This window comes from Zootoca vivipara, chromosome 7, assembly GCF_963506605.1.
Source record: "Zootoca vivipara chromosome 7, rZooViv1.1, whole genome shotgun sequence".
Classification (NCBI taxonomy): Eukaryota; Metazoa; Chordata; class Lepidosauria; order Squamata; family Lacertidae; genus Zootoca; species Zootoca vivipara.
Window position 1 is genome coordinate 58,207,639 of NC_083282.1, and position 22,817 is coordinate 58,230,455.

The following is a 22,817-nucleotide window of genomic DNA, read 5'->3' on the forward strand; positions in this document are numbered from 1 at the left end:
GAAGGCAATTTGAAAGAGGGATTGCTGCTCTTGGTAAGTATGGTCATCTCCCTTTTGCCTCTGATAACAAGTTTGGCAGGTCTTGTATTGCTTCAAAAAATCTCCCAATCTGTTTGATCAGATGTGACAGTGGAACAAAAGAAATGTGTGCATGCACCATGAGATGTGAATCCACTTGCAGGCAGCTCTCTTAAACACACTGTTTCCAGTTTAAGTTTCACATCAATGTACTACACTGAATTCTGCCCAGATTTACAACTCTGCATCTTTTTTGGTGAAACCACTTTATTTGAATATTTTTCAAATACAAAAGAGCAATACATTGAGCAACATTCTATTAACCACTCATTTCAAAAACATAGTCACCAATTTTCACTCACACATTTTCTGTTCAGTTACCAGATCACTGAATGCATTACACACAATATATGACAAATTTGTAACACCTCCTCTGCAATTTTAATTCCATGTCTGTAGCATTCGTTTTCAATGCCTGGTTAATGCATCAGGACATCACCCTGACTGACACTGAGGAGTGCTGTAAAGAATACCCCCCCCCTTCATATTTCTAACCAATAAAATAGAGAAGCAACTTTCACTTAGAGCACAGCTGGAACTTTACTACTCCCAGCAATGGGGAGGAACACTCCCCCATTAAACTAGCCCCGACCATGCAAACACATTATTCAGAAAATAATCATTCTGGTCTTCCTGCTGGGCAGAGCTGCATAGGCACACTACCTCCTCTTCCCTAACTCATGGAAAGAGACTTGCAAGATTGAAAGGGAATTCATGCAGAGTAAGTAGGCTTTTCCTCTTTTATTGCAAAATAATCCCTTCAAATTCTGCGGAAGTATTTCTATTGATATTGCCTTAGAGCACAGTGTTTCCTGGGTGACAGATTTCAAATTAAGCAACCAAACACCATAATCTTTTGCCACTAAAGTTCTGTCAATGAAAGGCCCCTTGATGTGCCCAGGAAAGTGGGACCATCCACACCATGCTTGATACATGAGCATGACCCTGTTCTGAGTCAGAAAGATTACAGTAGGTCCTTCTGAGGTGCAAATGAAAACTTTATCAATGAGAAGAATGTGCTGAAATTTCACAGTTTGGCATCTGAAATACATATCAATGGTCACTAAAGAGGAGTTAACTTTCAGAGGTGAATGAAAGTGCTTGTTCCATTTATATGAGTATCATTCACATTTCTGATACCCCACTGAAAGTTTGTGGCACACAAATGCGCAATTCTCAAAGAAGCTCCTGGTATAAAGGTAAAGGTACCCCTGACCGTTAGGTCCAGTCGTGGACGACTCTATAGGCCGAGGGAGCCAGCATTTGTCCCCAGACAGCTTCTGGGTCTTGTGGCAAGCATGACTGTCCTCAAAGTTGCTTCTGGGTACTGAAGATTGTGTAGTCTTTAACTCTTTCACCACAGCCATAACATATTTATTTAGTATTTGCTGATTTCAGTGAAATTGATTTGACTTAAGATCATAACCTTAAATTGATGAAGAATAGACCTGTCTGAGAATCTACTCAAAGTCACATTGCCTCCTCAGCTGATGATCAGGGGTCATCTGAACCTGAGGCTGGCTGGTAGGAGCCCACTGAATCAGCCAACCTACAGAACCACACCAGGGACTCTCAAGGGCACTTTACCCTGGGCCTACCATACTACTATGCCAGTCCAATGGCATAGAGGGAGGCCCTGAAGCACAGGAAAAGTCACCACCTTCAAGCCAGGGGGCTGACCCTTTAAGGACTGTCCAACAAAGAGGGTGCAGCATAAGAGGTTGAGCAGAGGCAGATGCTCAAAAGGCCTCAGTTCGCTTTTATCTCTTGTTGGAACAAGTGGGCCAAATAATAAATGATTGTTATTATCTCATATAACAGTTTGGAAACATCTGAAGGCAGCCCTGTATAGGGAAGCTTTTTAAGGTTTAATGTTTTATTATGTTTTTATATATGCTGGAAGCTGCCCAAAGTGGCTGGGGCAACCCAGACAGATGGGTGGGGTGCAAATAAATTATTATTAAATTTTATTAGCAGCTCTCTGTTGGTGCTGCAACATTTGCCTCTCTCCATGTGCTCCTCTATGGGACCAGAACAAGACATTTAGAGAGATTCATTGTGGTAGTCCTTATCTAGCAAGAGTAGGTCCAATATAAACCGAAGTATTCTGGGTTGGTACTGGTAACTAAACTCTGATTTGACTTTTCAGGGAGAGAATGCCTGATCACCTTACTTCCATTAGCACCTTACTTATTAGCATGTCACACACAAAGTCACACTATTTGTTCATCTTGACCAATATTGTCTATTCCGACTGAGGCAGATCTCAGGCAAAAATCACCTGATCTTAACTAGAGATTGAACCCAGGGAGTTTTGCAGGCAAAACATCTGCTCTGCTTCTGAGATCTGGCCCTGACTTAAATGCAAGTCTCCCATATTCAAAGCCAGCTTTCTCTATGCATTATATGAGAGTTGCTGCCTGTGAGATATGTGATCTGAATTTCCCTAAAATTACGTGTGTGATTACAGATTATACAATTGCAAATTCTTTTAAATTAGTTACAGGCAATTAGAATTTCATCAGGGTGATGAAAAGTGGAACCTCTATCAGTAGGAGCATCCTACAAGGGCGGAATTAAAGGTCAACACATGGGAAAGTCAGCATGCCAGAAATACTTAATGCTCCAAATGGCCCATCCTCCAGTGGGAAATGGGAGGTCGTAAAGGCCCAATTTGGAAATGGGGAGCAGCAATTTTTTGCTGACCTTTTTGATACTTAAATTCACCATTGGGTCCTAGTACACCACTGGCAAGATGTGCATAATTAGTGGAATACAGCACTCAGATGAAGACAATAGAGCTCCCCCCCTTTAGAACCACTGTGGGATAAGCAAAAGCACATTCCCATCACCTTACTCTCTTGCTAATGATGTCCTCGGTGCATCCTAGCTGCTGAATGAGTCTGGGATTTCCCACAAGGGAATGCAAATAATCACATTCCATAAATAAGCCATTTTGGCTTGGGTTGGGGAATTCACTCATTAGGCCTCAGGAGGGGCTTATATGTCGGCCCAAAAGCTAAACTCATTATTAGGAGAATAAAATATTCAACTTGTGAATCTTTCTCCAAGCAGAAGAAAGCAAGCTCTGAAGATCTATGTGGTAGAGTACTATGGACTACATTGATCTGCCTGCCACTAGAAATGCCACTTCTAAATTTAAATTTCAAATGATCCATCTATACGTGTTAACTCAAAGCAATACTTATTGGAATAAAAGGCACTGGGTTTTGGGGGTTTATTATTGTCAATTTAAAACAACCATCTGTGATTAAAACCAATTACGTGACACCCTCCAGCAAAGTGTTGTAGAGATGGAAAGATGTTGGGATTTCAACAACTGCCGGTCAAAATTAATATAGTGATTATGTTTGATGATTAAAAATGCCACATCTATTAGCTTATCTTGAAAGGCAGGCAGGAAGAAACTGAGAAATGTTCCCCATACGATGCAGCTTAAAAGGACAGAGAAAATGCTAAACAAAAGCTCAGACTGGCAATGAAGAATGGAGATACCTATGGGACAAATTCCAGAAGAGTAGCCATGTGAAACTGAATGTAGCGAAAACCGCTGTTGTGTGTCATCTTAAAGAAGAACATGTTTTTGTGGCATGAGTTTTCTTCACTAGATCCTACATTTCTATGATAACATGAAGTAAAAGGGAGAATAATTAATTTGAGCATCCCTGCTCCTGACTTTCTGGTGGCAGTTCCAGGATATCCTGAGTCTTGGTCTCAGTACTCATCGTGCACACTGATTGTTGCACCAAAACAAACAATTGACTTTCAATGGAGCTGTCATGTCAACACTGTGCCCAAATGGCCATGTGAACTGGCCAACCAGACATTTTAATGCTTATAAACGCTCATATTTTACCAGGCATGCAAGAGCCTATATTTTTGAAAGAGCTCAAAGACATAGGAGAGAAAAATAGTTACATGTAGATTACAAACCTTACAACCACTTTCACCGTAGCCTAAGATTGATAATGGTTGACAGAGCCTGTGAGAAGTGGTGGAAAAGATTTCCGGAACCTTCCTCTCCAGAGAATGCTGCCATTTGCCCTGTATGGGCTTTCTTTCCCTCTTCTGCGAGATCATTACAGTTGTCACCTTCTCTTTCTGCTGATTTACAAGGAGAAGAGAGGAGGTAGGGAGAAATTTTGGTTTCCGTTTTCCAGAATAGGCCTTTGGGAAGTGTGATCTGGCAAGCATAGCAGCATTGTGGATTTTCCAGTTGTGATGAACAGCAGAGCCAGACCAGAGTCTGGTGATGCAGTCCCTCAGAATCTCACCAGAGTGCTGGAGCCTCTCTCTGATTGGCTACCAAGACAGCTAGCTAGAAGGTTCTGTGTGTGGAGCAGCACTTTGGGAGGGACAATAAAATGAGCAATTTCTGAGGGAGTTTGGAAACAGGAATAGAGAAGGGAAAGAGCTGCAGTGAAATAGGGTTTAGTTTGAGAGATAGGGCTTGATTTGAGATGGGAGATAATAATTAGGATGAGGTTTGTCTGAGGGAGAATTGGTTCTGATTTGAGCTGAACTAAGTAAAACAATGAGAGTGAAGTAACAGAAACAGAGCTGAGCATTTTACCACCTAGTCTAGAAACCTGAACATCTGCTTGAAGTGTGACAAGTCATTTTTACCAAGGGAAGTTTATGAAAAGCTGAGAATATACTATTGTGTTTAAGCCTGTGACAAATTTATATTTAAAGTAATAAGTTAACTTCTTCCTGAAAGGACGCATCTTCTGACCCAATTTTGTTTCACAAACCCCTTTGATAAATAAAACTTTTCTTGTTTGCTCAACTCCTGCTGGAGACTCCCTGAATCAAAGTTTCCCTCCAAGATAGCCTGTGGTAAATTGTAGAAATTTGTTTAATTGGTGTACTGTGTGGTGGGTCTGCTACATATTAATTGGTGTCAATTAGTGGTGGGATCCGCTATACCAGCCCGTGCTTTCTTTACCTAAACAAAATCCAGGAGGCAGACAGATAGCACTGGGGATGAGGGAGCTTGCAGAGGGATAAGGAGTTGTCCATTGGATGAATGCTTCTCATGAGAGGTTTACAAAATCAAATTCTGAAATGCCATCTTCACATAGATTTTCATCTAGGTGGTTCATAAGAAATAATAATAATTATTATTATTTATACCCCGCTCATCTGGCTGGGTTTCCCCAGCCACTCTGGGCGGCTTCCAACAGAAGTATTAAAATACAATAATTTGTGAAGGAAGTGAAGGAAGAAGATGGGAAAGGAAAAGCAAAGCTGACAATTAAAACCATCTTTTCTAAATGCTGGATTCCTCAGAGTTCTTGTGTGAGCTTGTCTTTATAACTATATGATAACTGTGCAACATTAAAGCAAGCATCGTGATTCTGTTCAGGCAGGATTAAACGTGCTCCTTAAATATGAGGAAAGGGCTAGTTTCCACAGGTTGCATTTTGACGTTCCTTCAGAAGCTCTTCTGGATGCAGGTCCTGGGCTCGCCATGTTCGACAGGAGAGGTTGATAGGGTGAGGGCTTTGAGAAGAGCACACTATCTGCATTTTATATTAACTTTCCTAAGCATCATTTGACCTTGTCAGTGCAGATAAAGCCCTGTGAAGTGCACACTAGACAAAATGTAATTTTAATTAAGTATAGTTATATCCGGCCAAGGTGGCATGGAATACAAATGACCCTGCCACCACAGAATCCTCCTTATTCCCATTAAAATTTCTTTTGTAACCCACAAGGCCAAAAGAGACAATGGCCTCCCTGAGGAAGGATTTGGAGAGGGAATTCTTCATCTTCTGGTATCTGATTGCCTGCACTACTGAGATGCCCCTGAAACTCACAGCTGTATCTTAGTTTCTCCAGAGTACTGAATTGCAGGAGCTTCTGTTCTGTTCCTTTCCCATCACTTATTTGGCTCGTTGAGAAAGACACTTCATATCCTGATTTGTTTTGGCCATGGTGCAGCGAGCAGCACAGAGTATAGCCCTTGTGAAACAATACAGTATATTGTACACACCTGCTGTAGTGCTTGTGGAGGAAGGCCAAGAGCATCCTGCACAAATGTAAAATCTGACAAAGTTCTCAGAAAATTAATTTGTCATCACCAGATGACTTTTTGTTTCGCACCTGAAATGTCATTGGAACAGCCGCACTAAAGAGATACTAAGAATGGTATATGTTCATAAGAAGAATGAAAATACTACCTTGATAAAAATATATATTCAGCTTTCCACATTTCACCATTAACAACATTCAGAAGTAATGAATTGAAGATGAAAAGATACATTAAGTATCTTAGTCATCAACACATTTACCACTCCTATCAGTCAATCACCCATTCCCACCACCCTTCTGAGTAATACCCCTCCCCACCCTCTGACTATTCATAAGGGTCTGGTGACTTCTGTTTCAGTGTATCTGAAGAAGTGTGCATGCACACAAAAGCTCATACCTATGACAAACTTAGTTGGTCTCTAAGGTGCTACTGGAAGGATTTTTTTATTTTGTTTTGACTGTGTCAGACCAACACAGCTACGTACCTGTAATGAGCATTCTTTGTACGATTGTTCCCCTTGGCAATAACAGAACCCAGAAATTGCCAAAAACGCTGGTGTTTAAATGCAAAGGCTTCTGGATCCTGAAAGCATGGTATGGTTGCAAATTAGAGATTGACAAACCTTCCAGACATACTTACCCAGTAATGTGAGTCATGTTCCTTCTTCATACAGTACAAGGTGCTAATTCACCTAGGTTCCTTCTTCACATCATTTGAACAAACCTTTGTGACTAATGCTGCTTGTGTTCAATATTGTGGCTCCTGAATTTTCTCCACTTTTGATTTTAAGCCCATCCCTCCCTCTCCACCTTATGAATTGCTCAGTTGTGTAGCTTGCTTCAATGACTCTAGCAGGTGTGGCACAGTTCTGCTCTCCCCAACCCATTTAAGATTGCTCAGTCTCCCCAGTGAATTCTTCTCTATCAATGGAGGAGGAACCACCAAGAGCTCAGGAAAGCCTGCTATTTTGTGCATTCAGAGTAGTGGCAGACCTTGGGGTCTCAAATTTCAGCAACACCCTGTTTGATTCCAAAATCCACCTCCCCCCAACTTCTTGTGCTCCATTCTAAATCATAATTGTGACATTCTCTGTGGTACCCCTGAGGCTTGGCACCCATTACAACCAAACCAATCATGCTCCCCTAAATCTGCCTCTGTTTGTAGCCCATCTCCAGCCTATTGCCACTTTTCTACTCTGAGCATTCTCCTGGCTACTGACTGCCTTGTGGTTGGCAGGACAATGCCAGCTGTCAGTCAAGAGCCATTCAGGTCAACACACTCTTAAAAATTGACTGTTTCCACACAGTCCTTTGTCCCTTAAATGACCTTCAACACAGCTACTTGTAAGGAGACCAGAAGCCTGTTTGTAAGTAGCTGCAACAGAATATGCAGTATGAACTTAAAATGAAACATTTCTTTTTCATGTACCATTCTGTTTTAACCTTTGTCCTCCTGTTTTGTTTTTAAATTCTTAATACACTTATTCCAATCTCTCAAATACTTAGGCAATTGTTTCATGGTACATATGTATGAGTGGCGCTTGACAGAGAAAAGCAAGCTATTTTGGTCTCTGGGGAGGGACACATAAGCTGGATGGCATCTCTGCTTCCCCTTGTATTTGTCTCGGATCTTTGGGAAGCACTCCCATCCAGGATTAGAGGAAGCACAGTGGGTTGGGGTGGCAGGTTGGTACAACTGACCTACCCAGTCTGGCAGTTATGGAAGGAAAGGAATATCAGGTCTCCCACCCTTCTGTTACTGCAGATAGATCCCCTCTAATCCTCCAGTGGCAATGTGTTGGAGCAGGGATGTGCAAGGGCTGACACACTGCCACTTATTTCATAGCAGCAACAATGATAGCATCTCCGGGGTGCTATTTGCCCGTCACCTGCATGTCAAATCAACAAGTTTTTCTAAGAGAGAATCACACCAAATAAGCTAAGCTAAAGAAGAGGTAAATTGCAGTAGCATAAATAGCTACAATTAAGCTACAATTTTTATTTTGAAAAATTCCAAAATCCATCAGAGTGCTTCATCAGGCTGACTATTAAGAAAGAAGAGTGAGGAAAAGGCTAGCTTGGCGTTTTGAAGATATGATGAATCAGTTAGTAAAAAAAAACCACACACACATTAATTTTTGTTGAGTGTTAAAAGGGCTGTGGCTAAAGAGCGCTTTAGAATTCATTACTTCACTACTGTCCCCCCAAGCACATTGCAACAATACTGGAGGTTCTTCTCCTTGTTAAACTGGCGAGGGGGGCAGTTGCCACTGCAGTAGGCCGGGGTGGGTGGGTGTTGAAGGGTTTTAAAGGGTAGCAAAAGAAAGAAAGAAAACTTTTTGGTGCATTTTCAATTGTAAGTCACTGCTTCCAATCCAAATCAGTCTGGGATAATTCACCTATAATTATGCTGGACTGCCGTGAGGCTGTAAGTTTATTTTCTAAATGAAGTCATTTCTACATTCTGAAAATTGGACAGTATCCCCGAATAAAGCAATGCTCTGATCCATTAACTCTGCTGTTTGTCACACTGGAACTTGATGAGGAGTTTTATTGGCAGAGTCTCTCAAAATATATTTAAAAATCTGAGCTTCATTTTGAGATGAGTGAACAAGTTCCCTCCTCCCTCCACCTTTGTCCTGGATTAGCATTTTTCCTTTCTGCCCTCCCCAAAGGGTCTCCATTTCTCTGTCTCTTCTCATCACCCAGAGTAATTTGGGGCTGTTAGAGAAAGTTCATTGCTGTAATTGCAACCAGATTGGTCATTAAAGTTGACAGACAGCTGCTGGGAAAGTCGCTCATTGATTCCTGCCACTCAGAAGCAGCTCCCAGTGCTGGCTCAAAGGACAAGCTGGGAAAAGCAGTGCATTCTTTCTACCTCAAGGAACAATAGTTTCTGGGAGGAGAGTGTGCTCAGAACTCATGCCTTCATATGTAAACAAGGTTCACATGCAACTTCGCTAAATCAAGCCAGACTAGTCAGCAAACGAAAGATTCCCCTGGAGCTCTCTCTTATGGTACAAAGCTGGTAATGCATTTTTGAAAGATTATGCTTTATCCTTGCAGCTGAGATAACAGCTTACCTCCCAGGATCTTTAGGAAAACAGGAATACCATGCATTGTGCGTAGGTTCTCAGTTCCTGGTTGAGATTGCTTTTCTGGAGCAGAACTCCCTAGCTCCTTCTGTCCATTTAATAATATGAAAATGGATGGGCTGAGCCCTCCCTTCCACCTGTTTGCAATGACAATTTGAAACCTGCAGCTCAGGAATGAACCTGCGATATCATGGGAATATATACCAGTTCACACCACCACAAAAATAGCTCACAAGGACTAGTCACTAGACTGAGATGAATGTTTGCTCACCTTTAATCAGAGGCTTTAGGTTAGGTGTTGCAACCCCATGCACATTCACCTGGCAGCAATTCCCGTTGAGTAAGTAGGACTTTCTTCTGAACAGGCATGCCTGAGATTTAACAGTTAAATATCCACATTGGAAGCTGGGTTTATTGAAAGGGGTTTCAGCAACCACAGGAAGTTTCCTGATCTAAGTATTTGTTCACTGTCTCTAAAAGTTGGAAAACTTCCCCCTGGGGAAATCTAACTGAATTGTCACTACAGGATTTGGACCAGGCACCTCTTTCATAGGGGAGTAGAATAATGTACCAGCTCAGTTCCAATTGTGTTTTCAAAAGTGTGGCCAGATACAAGAGAGGGGGTGGTGGTGGTAGGGCTCCTATACCTAGAATAGCTGAGTTGAAGGAACTTTCAGCAGGTGTAGCTTGCATCATTAATAAGCAACACCTGCTGCAATTACCTCTTCCAAACAATTATTAAAGATGCAGGAACCCTCTCATTTTTTTGCACTTGGCCACCTTATTTTCAAGGCACCCCTGAACCCTTATGGTTGACAATACCTCCCTCTACCCTTTCAATTTTCATGAGAAAATAGTGTGTGTGTGTGTGTGTGTGTGTGTGCGCGCGCACACACACACACACACACACACACGCACACACACACAGAGGTTTTTCCCCATGGGGTACTCAAGGGTACAGAGTACCAGCCCCTCTTTTTTGGTTGTTAAAAAGTGTGACACTTACAGTAACAACTTCATGGTGAGTACTGGGTCCTCTGTGATTCAAGAGCAGGGCTGTAGCCAGAATTTCTTGCTCGGTAGATCAGCAACAAAGTGAATGAGAAACCAGTTATTTCCTGTGAATCAACACAAACCTTTATGTGCCCATACAAGTTTTTTTTTTAACACTTTACCATCCCTAAGTGCTTCTGAAAGTCCCAAGGGGCTTTGAGATTAGCCACATGGTGCTAGAACCCTGAGATAAAACAATGAAAAGCATGTTATAATATCTAATGGGCACCACAGTATTTGTTAAGTGGGGAGAGGAAAACAATAGAATCATAAAGTTGTAGAGTTAGACGGGTCATGTAGTCCGACTTCTACTAAAGCATCCATGTGACAAGCTTTTTGCAGCATTAGAATTTGTGGCATACTTTGTGGTAAGGCCCATCATTGTTAGGTGTGGTACCCTTCTTTTTGTTGTAATTTGAGTGTGTTTGCTAGCTTCATCTAAGATTAGTTTATGCTGTTGGTGTACACAAGCTTGATTTCTCTGGCGTCCGAATAAAGGGCTATTGCAGCAGAGTACAACAGAAAACAGGCAAGACACATGGATATGTTATCACTTTTCCAGAAATGAAAACAAAAAATCTCTCCCGAGCATCCATCAATAGTTCCTTCTGATTACTGTTTCCTGCTTAATAATTTAGAGAAAGTAAATATATGTAATCTAATATACAATGTGAGCAGGGGGAAACAGCTCAGTGAAGAATGCCAGCTCACAACTGTCTTGGTGGCGATCTTACACACCAGAATTTATAATTTAAGAATCTGTGTACATGTTACGACTATTGTTCAGAGGCCACTTGAAACAGCTTCTGCTTGGTGTCTTTTGCATAACATGCATCATGTAACACCACTCTGTATGATCCTGACTTATTGTTTAGACTTGGAGAGCTTAGTTGTGGGTACTCTCCATGAGAGGCACTGGTATCACATGGAGAGAAGTAATATGTTACTGAGGTGGCATCACTCACTGTTTCAATATGAGCCATAGCCATCAGGTTTTCCCTTTTCTTGTGAGGAATCCTATTCGGAATAAGGGAATTTCCCTTAAAAAAAAAGGAGAACTTGACAGCTATGATATGAGGAGGATTTTGCATGCTAATTGGGGGTCCCATAAAATGGTTAGAAGAAGCAACAGGATTGATGGAATAGTCAACAAAATCAAATGAATACTAAATTCTCTTGGTCTAAAGTACTCAGCTTAATCAAGCAGCTCATTCAATGTTTTGCCTTGAAGATTATGCCTTTGACAATTATGCATGATGCCAAGTTATATGCGGGATCAGATTTCTCTGGATGAACCAATAAGGGGGCGGCGGCGATAGCTTCCAAGAAAACCACCAAACACACTAGCAACACCACCCAGCATCATATGAGGACACCTGCAGATACTCACATGTTGCACCAGATAACTGTTGATGTTATCCAGCTGTTCAGGTTACTGCTGATTTTCTGACCTGTGCTACGCCTACATCGGCCTATAAACCTTCTGTGCAAAACACATTTGTGCATGTGCCCATACCCTAAAAGGAGAGTCAGCACAGAAAACAAAATCTCCCCCATTATCAATCCACAACCTAAACAAGTATTTCCTTACTCTTAATTATTTGACACTCACAATTATTTCTCAATAGCATGACTTTTTTTTATATATAAAGAAAACAGTTATTGCTGGGGGAAATGTTTCTTTGTTAAGGAAAAAATCAGTACATGTAGCTAGATGGCAGTGTTTAACCTTTTTCTTCTTCTTCAGCCTCTTGAGTTTTAAGTGCTTGGCATGTTGCAAAAATAAATTGGAGATTAAATATTTCGTTTCGCATCTCCCGTTACTGATTTATTACTGGTGCAACACAGCAAGTAAATATCCCTCACTGGTTTAGCAAGTGCAAGCTGTAGTAAATCCTACCTATCCCAAGCCAAGCTCACTCAGGAACAAGATACAGATATTTTTATCCAGTAAACTTTATTTATATATAACAACAGTACAAAGTGAGTCCTTGGATTGCAAAATAGGAGTGTTTCATATTTACAATAGGTACACAATAATATATTAGAATAATAACAAAAACCTTTTTTCCCCTTGTAACATTTTTTTAAATACTTCAGCTTTCTTACATTCCCCCCCACAACACTTGTAAAAACAACAAAAACCAGACAACCATCTTAAAAAAAATATAATACAGAACTCCAGTGTGTCAAGTATAAAGGAGGAGGAAGAGGATGAGAAAATGTTTAGGGTAGTGTAGAGTGGGGACATGTAGGCTATGCAGTCCAACAGCCTCACCAGACTGCTGCAGCAATTCAGTTCCAGGAATGGGACAAATTAAATAAAAGCCCTTTCTCATGCCACCTCAAATCTTCCTTACAGTACTCAACTGGATCATTATTAGAAATCCCACCAGATTAATTCCACAAGATTTGGGTCCCCTCTATTATTATTTTTGATATTAGTGCAGTTACAGAATGAAACATCAAATGAGAATAAAGATTCCATTTAGCACAACACTGGAAAGGAATCCACCGAGCATGGCATCTTCAGGGTCCCCATCCATTTTAACAAGGCTTGGTAGGAGCTGCTCGGTGGATTCGGCCACCAGTGCTGTCTGAACATACTTGGTTGTAAATAACCCCCATCCTGCTGTCAGGCACAATGAAAGCTTATGGACAAGACCTATATCATGCTCACAATAAATCTAGAAAGTGTTTCGAACATTTCAAAACAAAAGCACCATTTCAGAAACTGTTTGTGCAAAGTACGGTCCCTGTAAACCTTCCACTATCTTGTTCCAAGATCACTGGGATACTATCTAAGCAGAAAGTTGACAGCAAATTTTGAAATGCCAACTATTTTTACTTTTCAGAAATGGTACTAAATTTTGGAGAATTAAAACTGTTCCATTTTTACTTATGAACAAGTTGTCAAGTGTATTCTGGTATCTCACCCACCCTAAATTTATAGTATCCTATTTAAAAAGTGTCCATTTTTGGCCAACAACATGGTTTTAAAGTTTTTTTTTTTTAAAAAAAACAACCATATGAAAAGTTGGTTTAAAAATGTTGCTGACTTCTCTGAAGCACCACCTGCCTTGCAAGACAAGACAAAAGATATGGGAGGTTTAAAGTGTCCACACTTCTGCTTGTTTATTGGTATAAATGTATTTTTCAGACTCAGACCCTCATCAGTTTTCATCTGTGAAGGGGGGAAATATACAGACAAGAAGGCAAAATACAGACAACATAAAAGAGAAATTCTGGTCAAAAACAATAGACAAACACAGACACCTAAGCACTAACCACATTGAAAACAAACTGTGTTTCAGTTACGTGACCTGATTGATTCCTTATGTTGAAAACAACGGCAGTCTCAAATGACTAGATGAGATGAACTGCATTATGTTCTTCAAAATTCCCTGATGCTGTGTTTGTTGCTAATAGGAGCTGAACACAGCAACTAGGCAGATTCTCCCCCTGCCTGCATCTGAGGTAAGGATACAGATGTACCACAGAGCCTTGAAATGTTATAGGGGGAGCTCTCTACATGGATTCCTTAGGAAATCCCTTCATGGTGGTCACCAGATCTGAAAATTGTTTACAGCAGGGCCGTGGAAGCTGTGGCCCTCCAGAGGTTGTTGAACTACCGCTCCTGTCATCTCTGACCATCAGCCATGCTGGCTGGGGCTGAAGTTCAACAACTGCTAGATGGTCACTTGTTCACCACCTCTGGCTTACAGATGCATAAATGATTACACAGGGTTCTGGAGTTCATTTGTATCCTCAATTTGTCTGGAAACACTGCTTATGGTTCCCAGGATGGCTTTAGGACAGGGGTCAGCAAACTTTATCAGCAGGGGGCCGGTCCACTGCCCCTCAGACCCTGTGGGGGGCCAGACTATTTTTAGGGGTGTGTGTGAACGTATTCCTATGCCCCATAAATAACCCAGAGATGCCTTTTAAATAAAAGGACACATTCTACCCGTGTAAAAACACGCTGATTCCCAGACCGTCCGCGGGCCGGATTTAGAAGGCGATTGGGCTGCATCCGGCCCCTGGCCCTTAGTTTGCCTACCCATGCTTTAGGAGGAAGAATGAGTGCACTTTCTTTTTTGCACTTCTGATGTAATGTATCAAGGGAAATTTTGCAATCTCTCTTCTGGTGAGAGACCTGATTCCCAGCTCATTCTTCTCACCCTGAGAGAACGGAGGGGAAAGGTCCCCATTTGCAAGTGACATAAGAAGTCCAAAAAGAGAAAGAATGGCTGACTCATGCTTCTTCTCATTTCCTAGTGTTGTAAGACACTGCTAGTTATATATACTAAGTAAAGATGTACATTTGGATTTGGGGGGAAGGAAAGTCACAGAAGATCTCAAGAATATTTCAAAACACTACAAAATCATTCAGAGACATATTTTACTGGAATTCCACAGAACCATTTTTAAAATTCCGATGAAGTCTTTCAAAAGGAAATACATTCAAAAGGTGTTTCAATTTTAAAACATTTTTTTAAAAAAAATTCTTCTAAAACTGAAAGACCTGCATTTACGGTAGATTGTGGCCTTTCCTCAGCACATTGGTTTATGGGCTGCGATTTCTTTCAGAAACTCCTAAGGGGAGGCTAATGCATTGAACTCAAGTTACGTAACATCCCTTGATACATATCCCTGTCTAAAAAAGGTAAGGTGCCTTATCTGCACTACACTGGCAAGGTATGAGGTTGATTGGTAGTCATCACAAACAGATACAAAAGGAGGGAGATCTGTTTATTGTTGATAGTTTTGGAAAATTCAGCTAGTATCTTGAAAAATGATGCACGTCTCTTGAATATTTTTCACTTAGCTCCCACTGCTGGCCTCACTGGATGGGATATTGGACAGATGGGTAACAGCTAATGGGAACCAGAACTAACTGGGGAAGAGAGAGAAGTTATCTCTGGAAACACATTTATTATTTAGAAGATCAGACTACTCACTAGCAAGTAAACATATACAGTTAGCTTCTCTCTGTATTGTTACTGGCTTGTGGTTTATAATACAAATGGAATGCTGAAATCTGATAAACTCTAGCTCTAGTGGAGTTTAAATGGCTCTTTCATGTTGGATATTTATTCTTCTCCAACTGCTCCTGCTGCTGTGTCCTTTTTCACCAGGGTTGAGTCTCCACTCAGCCTCTCTCTCCTCCCCCAAAGCTTAATCAGGTCAGGCTATTTTTGTTTCATTTTGCCTGTTGAACTGACTCCCATTGACAGGTGACTGTAGATAATACTGGACCCTAAAAGGAGGGCTGAAGGGGAAGTCACAGCACCTGGCAATGCTAATGGGAACTGCTCTCATTCTTATGCAAGTTGAAATAAGAGTTCTCTCAAACTGGAGCCTTCTGGGGATGTTCTCAATCCTTCATCCAGGTCCTGTAGTTCCACAGACATCTAGAGCATGGCAAGCAAGAGCAACAAAACACATGCCACTATGCCTTTCCATTATTGCAATAGCTGCACACTGGAGGCATCCTATGACGTTGTCTACCTCTAACTGGAGTGGTTGCAGATGAGTTCCATCCATCCACACACTACGCAGCTTAGGTGAGCAAACAGAGCTACTCGGAGAATTGAAGCACAGTACCAGCAGCTCTTGTGTTTGGGTGGGAGGAAAAGTTTAAGAGAAGAGACATTGCACTGAGATGCACAAATGACATATAATCAAAACTTTGGCCCCTTTGTTGGGCTAATGAAATTTTGAGACAGTTCTAGATATGATGACAAATGATTTCACTTAAACTGAAGTAAACTCAAATGAGTAAGTGGGACCATTCTAGCAAAGTGTTGTTGTTTAGTCGTTTAGTCAGGTCCGACTCGTCGTGACCCCATGGACCAGAGCACGCCAGGTACCTGCTGCTAAAGGGGTCTGGGAGCCCTTCTACCACCTTGGCAGAGGGCAGAAATGAGCTGTCCTGGCAGGCATTCTTTTGACCCAAAATATTGTTAACAGCAAGGAATGGGAGGACACTTTGATAAAATGTCAGCCCATGACAATGATACTGAGTCTGGAAAACATGGAGGTACGACAGTTAGGGAAATAAGACTATTTTGGAAGGAGATTTACAACTGAGCTTAGATAGGGCTGCACTCCCTCTTAAGAGCCAAGTCCACACTAAATAGGCACTAAATAGGGAAGCTTAGGTGGCTGAGGTGGGTAGGTGTGCTCTCTGTCAGCTTAGGGTAGTTGTTGCCACAGCAGCCTATCTAGAAACTGTATGTGTACTAGTTGCATCAGTGGTATGTAGGATTGCATTTGCAGAGAGTTCAGAAACTTCAGCTACTGCAAAATGTAACTAATCAAGTTCTGGTGGAAGCCAGGAGGTCAATTCAGGTGACACATGGCAACAGCTGAACTGGCTGCCTGTGGACTTCTGATCCCAATTTAAAGTGCTGTTTTTAATTTTTAAAGCATTAAAAAAAGTTTGGGGCTGAGTCAACCAAAGGACCACCTTCATTCATAACAGCCAGACTACATGTTATGATCACCAACCACCCTTCTAACCATGCTGTCCTCTGAGAGTAGTCAGATTGGCAGACACAGAGGAGAAAGCCTCTTCTGCAGTGGCCCCACACTGCTGGTATACATCGCCACTGGGAAGACTTAATTGTTACAGGCTTTTTGGAGCACATTACAGACCTGGCTTTTACATGAGATATTTCCTTTGGCTGTTTCATGGTTCAATAGCTGGTTCAATACGTGTAATTTTGGCTCAGACGGGTGTTGTTGTTGTTGTTGTTGTTGTAGTTGTTTTACTACTGCTGGCTTTTATTATGTATTTTCAGATTGTGACTGTATTTGATTTTACCTTGTAAGCCACTTTGAGAGGGTTTCTATCTTTTAAGGTGACTTAAACCTCTTTTAAATAAATTAAATAATAAACATTTTTGCAACACAAATTGTTAATTTAGCCAGAGGCTCTTCTCAGAACAGCTGTAGCACTTTAGCGGTTTACCCCTTCTACCACACTCTAAATGATCATGGAACCTATTACAGACAGAAGGGTCCATTGCTTTGGCAAGTGAAGCGGATGCAGAATTTTAGTGCTGGGAGAAGAAGAAGAAAACAACCCACTGCAGCAGGGGCAGGCAAGTGTGCTAACTAGATGGAATTTTATTTTATTTTTTAAAAATGAAGGCCTTCAAAGGAAAGAAGCATTTGATTAGCACATCACTATCCCTTGCAGTGGGCTCTTTGATGGCTCTGGATAGCACTCATCAATAGAAGATTAAATGGAATTATTCAAACGGCCGTGCTAGGCACAGAAATTCCAGAAATGACGTCTCTGGCTTTGATGTGAAAACACCTGAAACAGAGCGGGCTGGGACTCAAACATCAGGGGAAGGAGTCACTGACATAGATAGGGAATGTCACCTAAGGCAAATGCAACGGCTTTTAAATGCTCAAACCCTGCTGCTGTCCAAAGAAAACAGTATTTTAATCTTACCCCACAATACTTAAGCTATCCATGAATTAGGCTATGAAGCAGTCACAAATGGACTGTTTGGTAGCCGTTTGGTTTCCATATTTATTTAATTGCGGAGCAGAAATTCGAGAACGGCGTGTATTCCCAGTTCAGCTTTAGATAAATTTCATCCAGCCAGAGGGCAGAAAATACTAGAAGAAATGATACCACACAGGAGATCCCTTCCAGCCTTACAAACTGTGTGTGGAGATCATCAGTATACAATGGAAAAGTGTAACTGTAGAAAGCAATGCTTATAGTTAGGGGGCACTTGCAGACAGTGCCTGAATAAGCATGCCTGACACCTGCTAACAACAAAAGGATCAAAATAATTGATGTGCATTTTGCCACTAGATGGCTACACAACCTAAACCAGCAACTCTAGTATTACCCACCCCTTCTAGATACCTCTGGGTACCTCTGGGTACCTCTGGGTGAGTAACCTCTTCCTCTACTTCTGACTAAATATGCAAGAAACTGCAGCCTCGGTTTGGAAAGATGAAGGTACACCCATACAGAACATCTGTAAAACAGTGAAAACCAATAAAAATGAAAGTGCACTGAAGGAGACCTAACATGATCTAATTGTGAAGTACCTGCAATTGGGTGAAGTGGAAATTCTTTTAACAAAAATTGGCTGTTAAACATTAACAATTAAGGTCAGGAACAGAGAAGACAAATCTGTTCTTGCAATCAAACTCACAGAGGTAACGCTCTGGAAACCAAGCTGCCCTTCTGAGATGCCTCCATTCATTTGGCTCCTGGTCCCTGTTCCTGCCAAGTCAATGTAAATCAGAGCTTTCTGGCTGCAAAGCTTTGGCTACTGTGAATGTCAAAGGCTTTGGCTTATTGCACAAGGTCAGTCATTAGTATTTCTTTCAGGCTATTAATAGGGCCCAGGGAAACTTATGAAAGTGAATTATCAGGGGGAAAGTGGGCTTGGCACAGCTTTTAATGAATTATAATTAAAGCAGCAAGTTGCTCCTTTCCTTTATCCTTTTGCTGGCAGCATTCAGGATAATGATTAGAAAGTAAAAATTGGGGATTCTCACAGAGTAAGGAATTTAACGTGCAACCCAATCATCCTCAGCCTTCTGTGGAAGCAGTTCCTTCTCTCTCACTGAGGGAAATAGGGGTAGTAGCATGGCTGCCCAAGCCATTTAGTGGCAAGAAGTGTCTGCTCTACCAGAGAAGTTGCTCCTTCCTCATATGGTGAACAGGATCTTAATAATGTATGAGCCTGCTCATGAAAGGACTCCACTCAATAAACAGGAAAGAGGGCTGAGGTGGTCCCTCCCCTGAGACTGCAAGCCTCTATGACCCCAGTGAGTAGGGACAACTGAAGAGAGGAAGCCTACAAGCGGACAGCTCTACACCTGTGCACTTCCATGCAATTTGGAAACCCATTCATGCAGAATTCCATATCTTGTGGAAGCCTATGCACATAGAGCTCTAGAAACATAGGCTTTCCCTCTTCAGATGTTCATGTTCAACATGGGGCCAGGGAGGTGCACAATGTTATGGGTAGGGCCACCCCACTTCCTAATAGCACGGAGCCCCCTTCATGCATATAATAGTACCTTCCAGACTGTTTCTGAAATCTAAATCGTGCTTTGGACTGATGTGGCAAGGCTAGGCCCAGGAGATAGCTTAGATATATAGGTGCTTTAGAAGTGAGTGAGGAGCAAAAGCTTTTGGGGTGGGGATGGGGATTCACCTAATGACTCCTCCTGTCAGTGGAAGCACTGCACAATGACATCCACTTGTGCAACATGGCTTTAACCTTCTCCTCCCCATGCTTGCCACTATCCTCCCCAAAATTGATTCTGTGTGTGTGTGTGTGTGTGTGTGCACGCGCGCTCCAGAACAGTGTGCAAGGGGAAGAGAGCAAATTTTCACCTTAGCACAATGTTGAATTCCTCCCTTGTTTTTCCCGATTCTGAGAATTCACTTCATCAAACAGCTATAAAAAGTTACTAAATGGTTACTTTATGACAACTCCTCCCCAAACACCTTTAGGTTTTCCAGTACAGTACTGGTGGCCTGGCAACCTATAACAGACAGGCGATAGTATCTACTGAATCCATCAAGAGCAGCTGTTTTAATTGTCTTATGCTGAAAATGCTATACAGTTTGGGAGGTGGTGGCACAGTCAGAATGGTCATACAAGCTGGTGTCACAACCAGCTTCTTCATAGACCTCGCTTGAGGGAACCATTCTACTTCTCTCAAATCCAACTCAGATTCCAGTCACGGGATCTGAAACCGTGTGGTCGATAATCCTGCCTTCCATTAGGCCTAATTGTCTTGCCCCAGTCACCCTTCTTAGCTGCAGCCTGCACAAATATCAATATTTATTACAGAGAGAAATATTTACAGCATCCCACCTGCTACTTGGCACTCTCGAAAGGGACAAGAAAGCTTTGGTCTTTTTCTTTTTAAAAAAAGGAACAACAACAACAACAACAACAACAACTCACAGACACCAGCCTTCAACTGATCACTAAGAAATGGGCTGTTAGGGTCAGCTAAGAAACCTAACCCAAGACAGGACACATGGACAAAGACAAAGACAAAAGCCATTAACAGGCATGTAGAGTGTGCCATTTCCTTTTGTCTCCCTCCCACTAGATATAGAAGTCTTATGCTCGACCTTTGCATGACCTTGCATATGGTGTGAGGAAAAAAAATGCAAATGCCATTTGTCCTGATTGCATAAGCACCAGTGAATCCAATGTGGGAAAGCAATAAATATGTTGCCTCACTAGGTCTACGCTGTTCAAGTATTACTTGCTGTAAACATTTTTTCCTTTACTGCAAGAAATCACATAGTGACTAGGAAAACAACGACCTAAAAGCTAACCAACCCACACCCCAAGCAACTAAGAAAGCCAATTAGTTTTTACACAAATTGCACCTGCAGAAGCCCACAATGCACCAGTTTCAGTTTAAACCACTCACAATTTCCTTAGCTTCAAAAAGGACAGGACATTCCTTAGGAACACAGTTGTCAAATACACAGACAGGGAGGAATTTCTTCAACAGGGCGAAGGTTTGTGTCAATGCCAGAAGAGGAATGAAGGACTTTCATAAAATCATATGCCCCTCCAATGGTAAATAAGGAGTATTAAAAAAATATCTGTACTCTATAAATACACAGCTGAAGATGAATTTCAAGACAGGTGGGCTGAAGGATTGGATGGCTTTTACACTCAGGTACATTTCTGCTAAGTGCCTCTTGCAGATACAGACTGCTGGACTTTCTTTCCCCAGCTGCACTATTTGAAAGGTTTGGTGCAAATTTGTGCTTGTGGGGCTTTCTGTAAGTTCCCAGGCAGAGGCATAAATGAAGTTTTTCAAACATTCCCAAAGGCGTGAAAATCCACTTGTGAACCATCCATCTGAGCCACAGACAACGGGGATCTCATGAGATGGGAGGGGCAGTGTATGCAGCGGAATTTTTTCAATGGGATATTTGTTGTGGCCACTGTGGTTTTTGTTACATTTCATTTTTTTTCTTCTCTCTTTCCTTTTTCTTTAAAAAACAAAACAAAACTTTAAATAGCATTTTTGTTATCTCCTAATATACATCAAACAACTTTCATGCAAAGCAGCAGTCATGGAGGAATCTAGGCTTCCCAGAACCTTTCTAGGTGTACAACTTGAGGAACTGAACTTCTTGGCAAACCCAACCGGTTTCTTTTTTTAGATGCGCCATTGTTACTGGTTTTCTCCTGTCCTTTTGACTGAAATCTGATGATCGAATTTTGAGCTACATATCTGGGCTAACATCTCTTCCTCTGTGGAGGTTGTCACAGTACGTAGGTGTGTTCCCAGCAGCCTCCTTGCTGGTTTTACTCAGTTCCCAGAAGTTTTTGAGGCAACTACTTCCATCTCTTTGTTCCAGGAGTTCCTGCTCCTTTCTTCAGCTCTCCATAGACATGGCACCAATAAGCTGTTCTACTTTGTATGCCAAGCGCTGCCTGCGCGCCTGCTCATCCTGCTCCAGAGCCCCGATGATCTAGAACCAAAATCAATGCCAACACGTTAGAAAGAGCAGAACTAATAATAAAAAACTAACCAATATAGTGAGTCAAATTAAATGGAGAGGGAGATGGAAAAAAGGAAATATGGTAACAAAGAAATGGTTTTAGAAAATCTTGGTGATTTTCTAAATCATATATATTCTGCTAAGAAAACTGCATTGATTCTATTCTGTGGATTACACATAAAACCAAAAGAGGAGTCCTGCTGGATCAGAAGTCCAGCACCTTGGGTTCACAGTGGCCAACCAGATACATACACAGGAATGGTGTTCTGACATTTCAGTCTAGCTTTGTTAGTAGTTATGATATATATACACCTGTTACTTTTTTTAGAGAGCTTAGAAGATGCATGAGGGTCGATGACCAACCTAATCCTAGCCTTTAGCTGTATTTCCCCCCAAGAAAAAGGTTAAGGGTAAAATGACTGCAAAGCAGAGTGCCACTGCCTTCACCAGCCCATACTCATTTTTGTGTTATCACAGTGGTGCACATTACCAGCAAAAAACACAATCATATTCTGGATGCTACATTTCCTGTATCATTTAACAAGAAAGTAATGAGGTTCTCATCCCTAATCGGCAAATGGCTGCTGCACAGTACCACGCGCTTATACATGCAATTAAATGACAAAAGCCTTGCTTTTAATGGTTGTAATTGCAAAATAGGCTTTTCTTGCACTGCAAATTAAAGGGTTGAACAGATGGTGGGAACTTGGTTTCAAGTGATGCATCCATCAGAAGAGCCCATGCTGCCAGCAACACTTTGCAAAATAGATTGTGTTTGAGTTGTGCCATACTATTCATTTCTGGGGGGGGGGGATGGTGGGACAGCACCGTAGGTCAGAATGCTTTTTTGAAAGCAGTCGGAGAGCAGTTCGGCTTTTCAAGCAGCTTTTTTAAAATAAACATTTAAACCACAACTCTGCTTTCTCTGAAAGACTGTGATATAATTACATGATGAAGAGTAGTCACTAATTCAATTCTATTTGAAATAAATTTTGATA

The 22,817-nt window shown here is 41.6% G+C and overlaps 1 protein-coding gene across 2 annotated transcripts in view; it reads right to left on the reverse strand.

Moving 5' to 3' along the window:
* Positions 1 to 12,103: 12,103 nt before the first annotated feature.
* The window catches only part of PLXNA2 (plexin A2), a 417,253-nt gene continuing 406,539 nt past the window's right edge, over positions 12,104 to 22,817 (reverse strand). For both annotated transcript variants that reach the window (XM_060277140.1, XM_035123148.2), the window contains exon 32: positions 12,104 to 21,789. In XM_060277140.1, the coding sequence (XP_060133123.1) occupies positions 21,694 to 21,789 (96 nt within the window). In that variant the 3' untranslated portion in view covers positions 12,104 to 21,693. The remainder of the gene's footprint in view (positions 21,790 to 22,817) is intronic.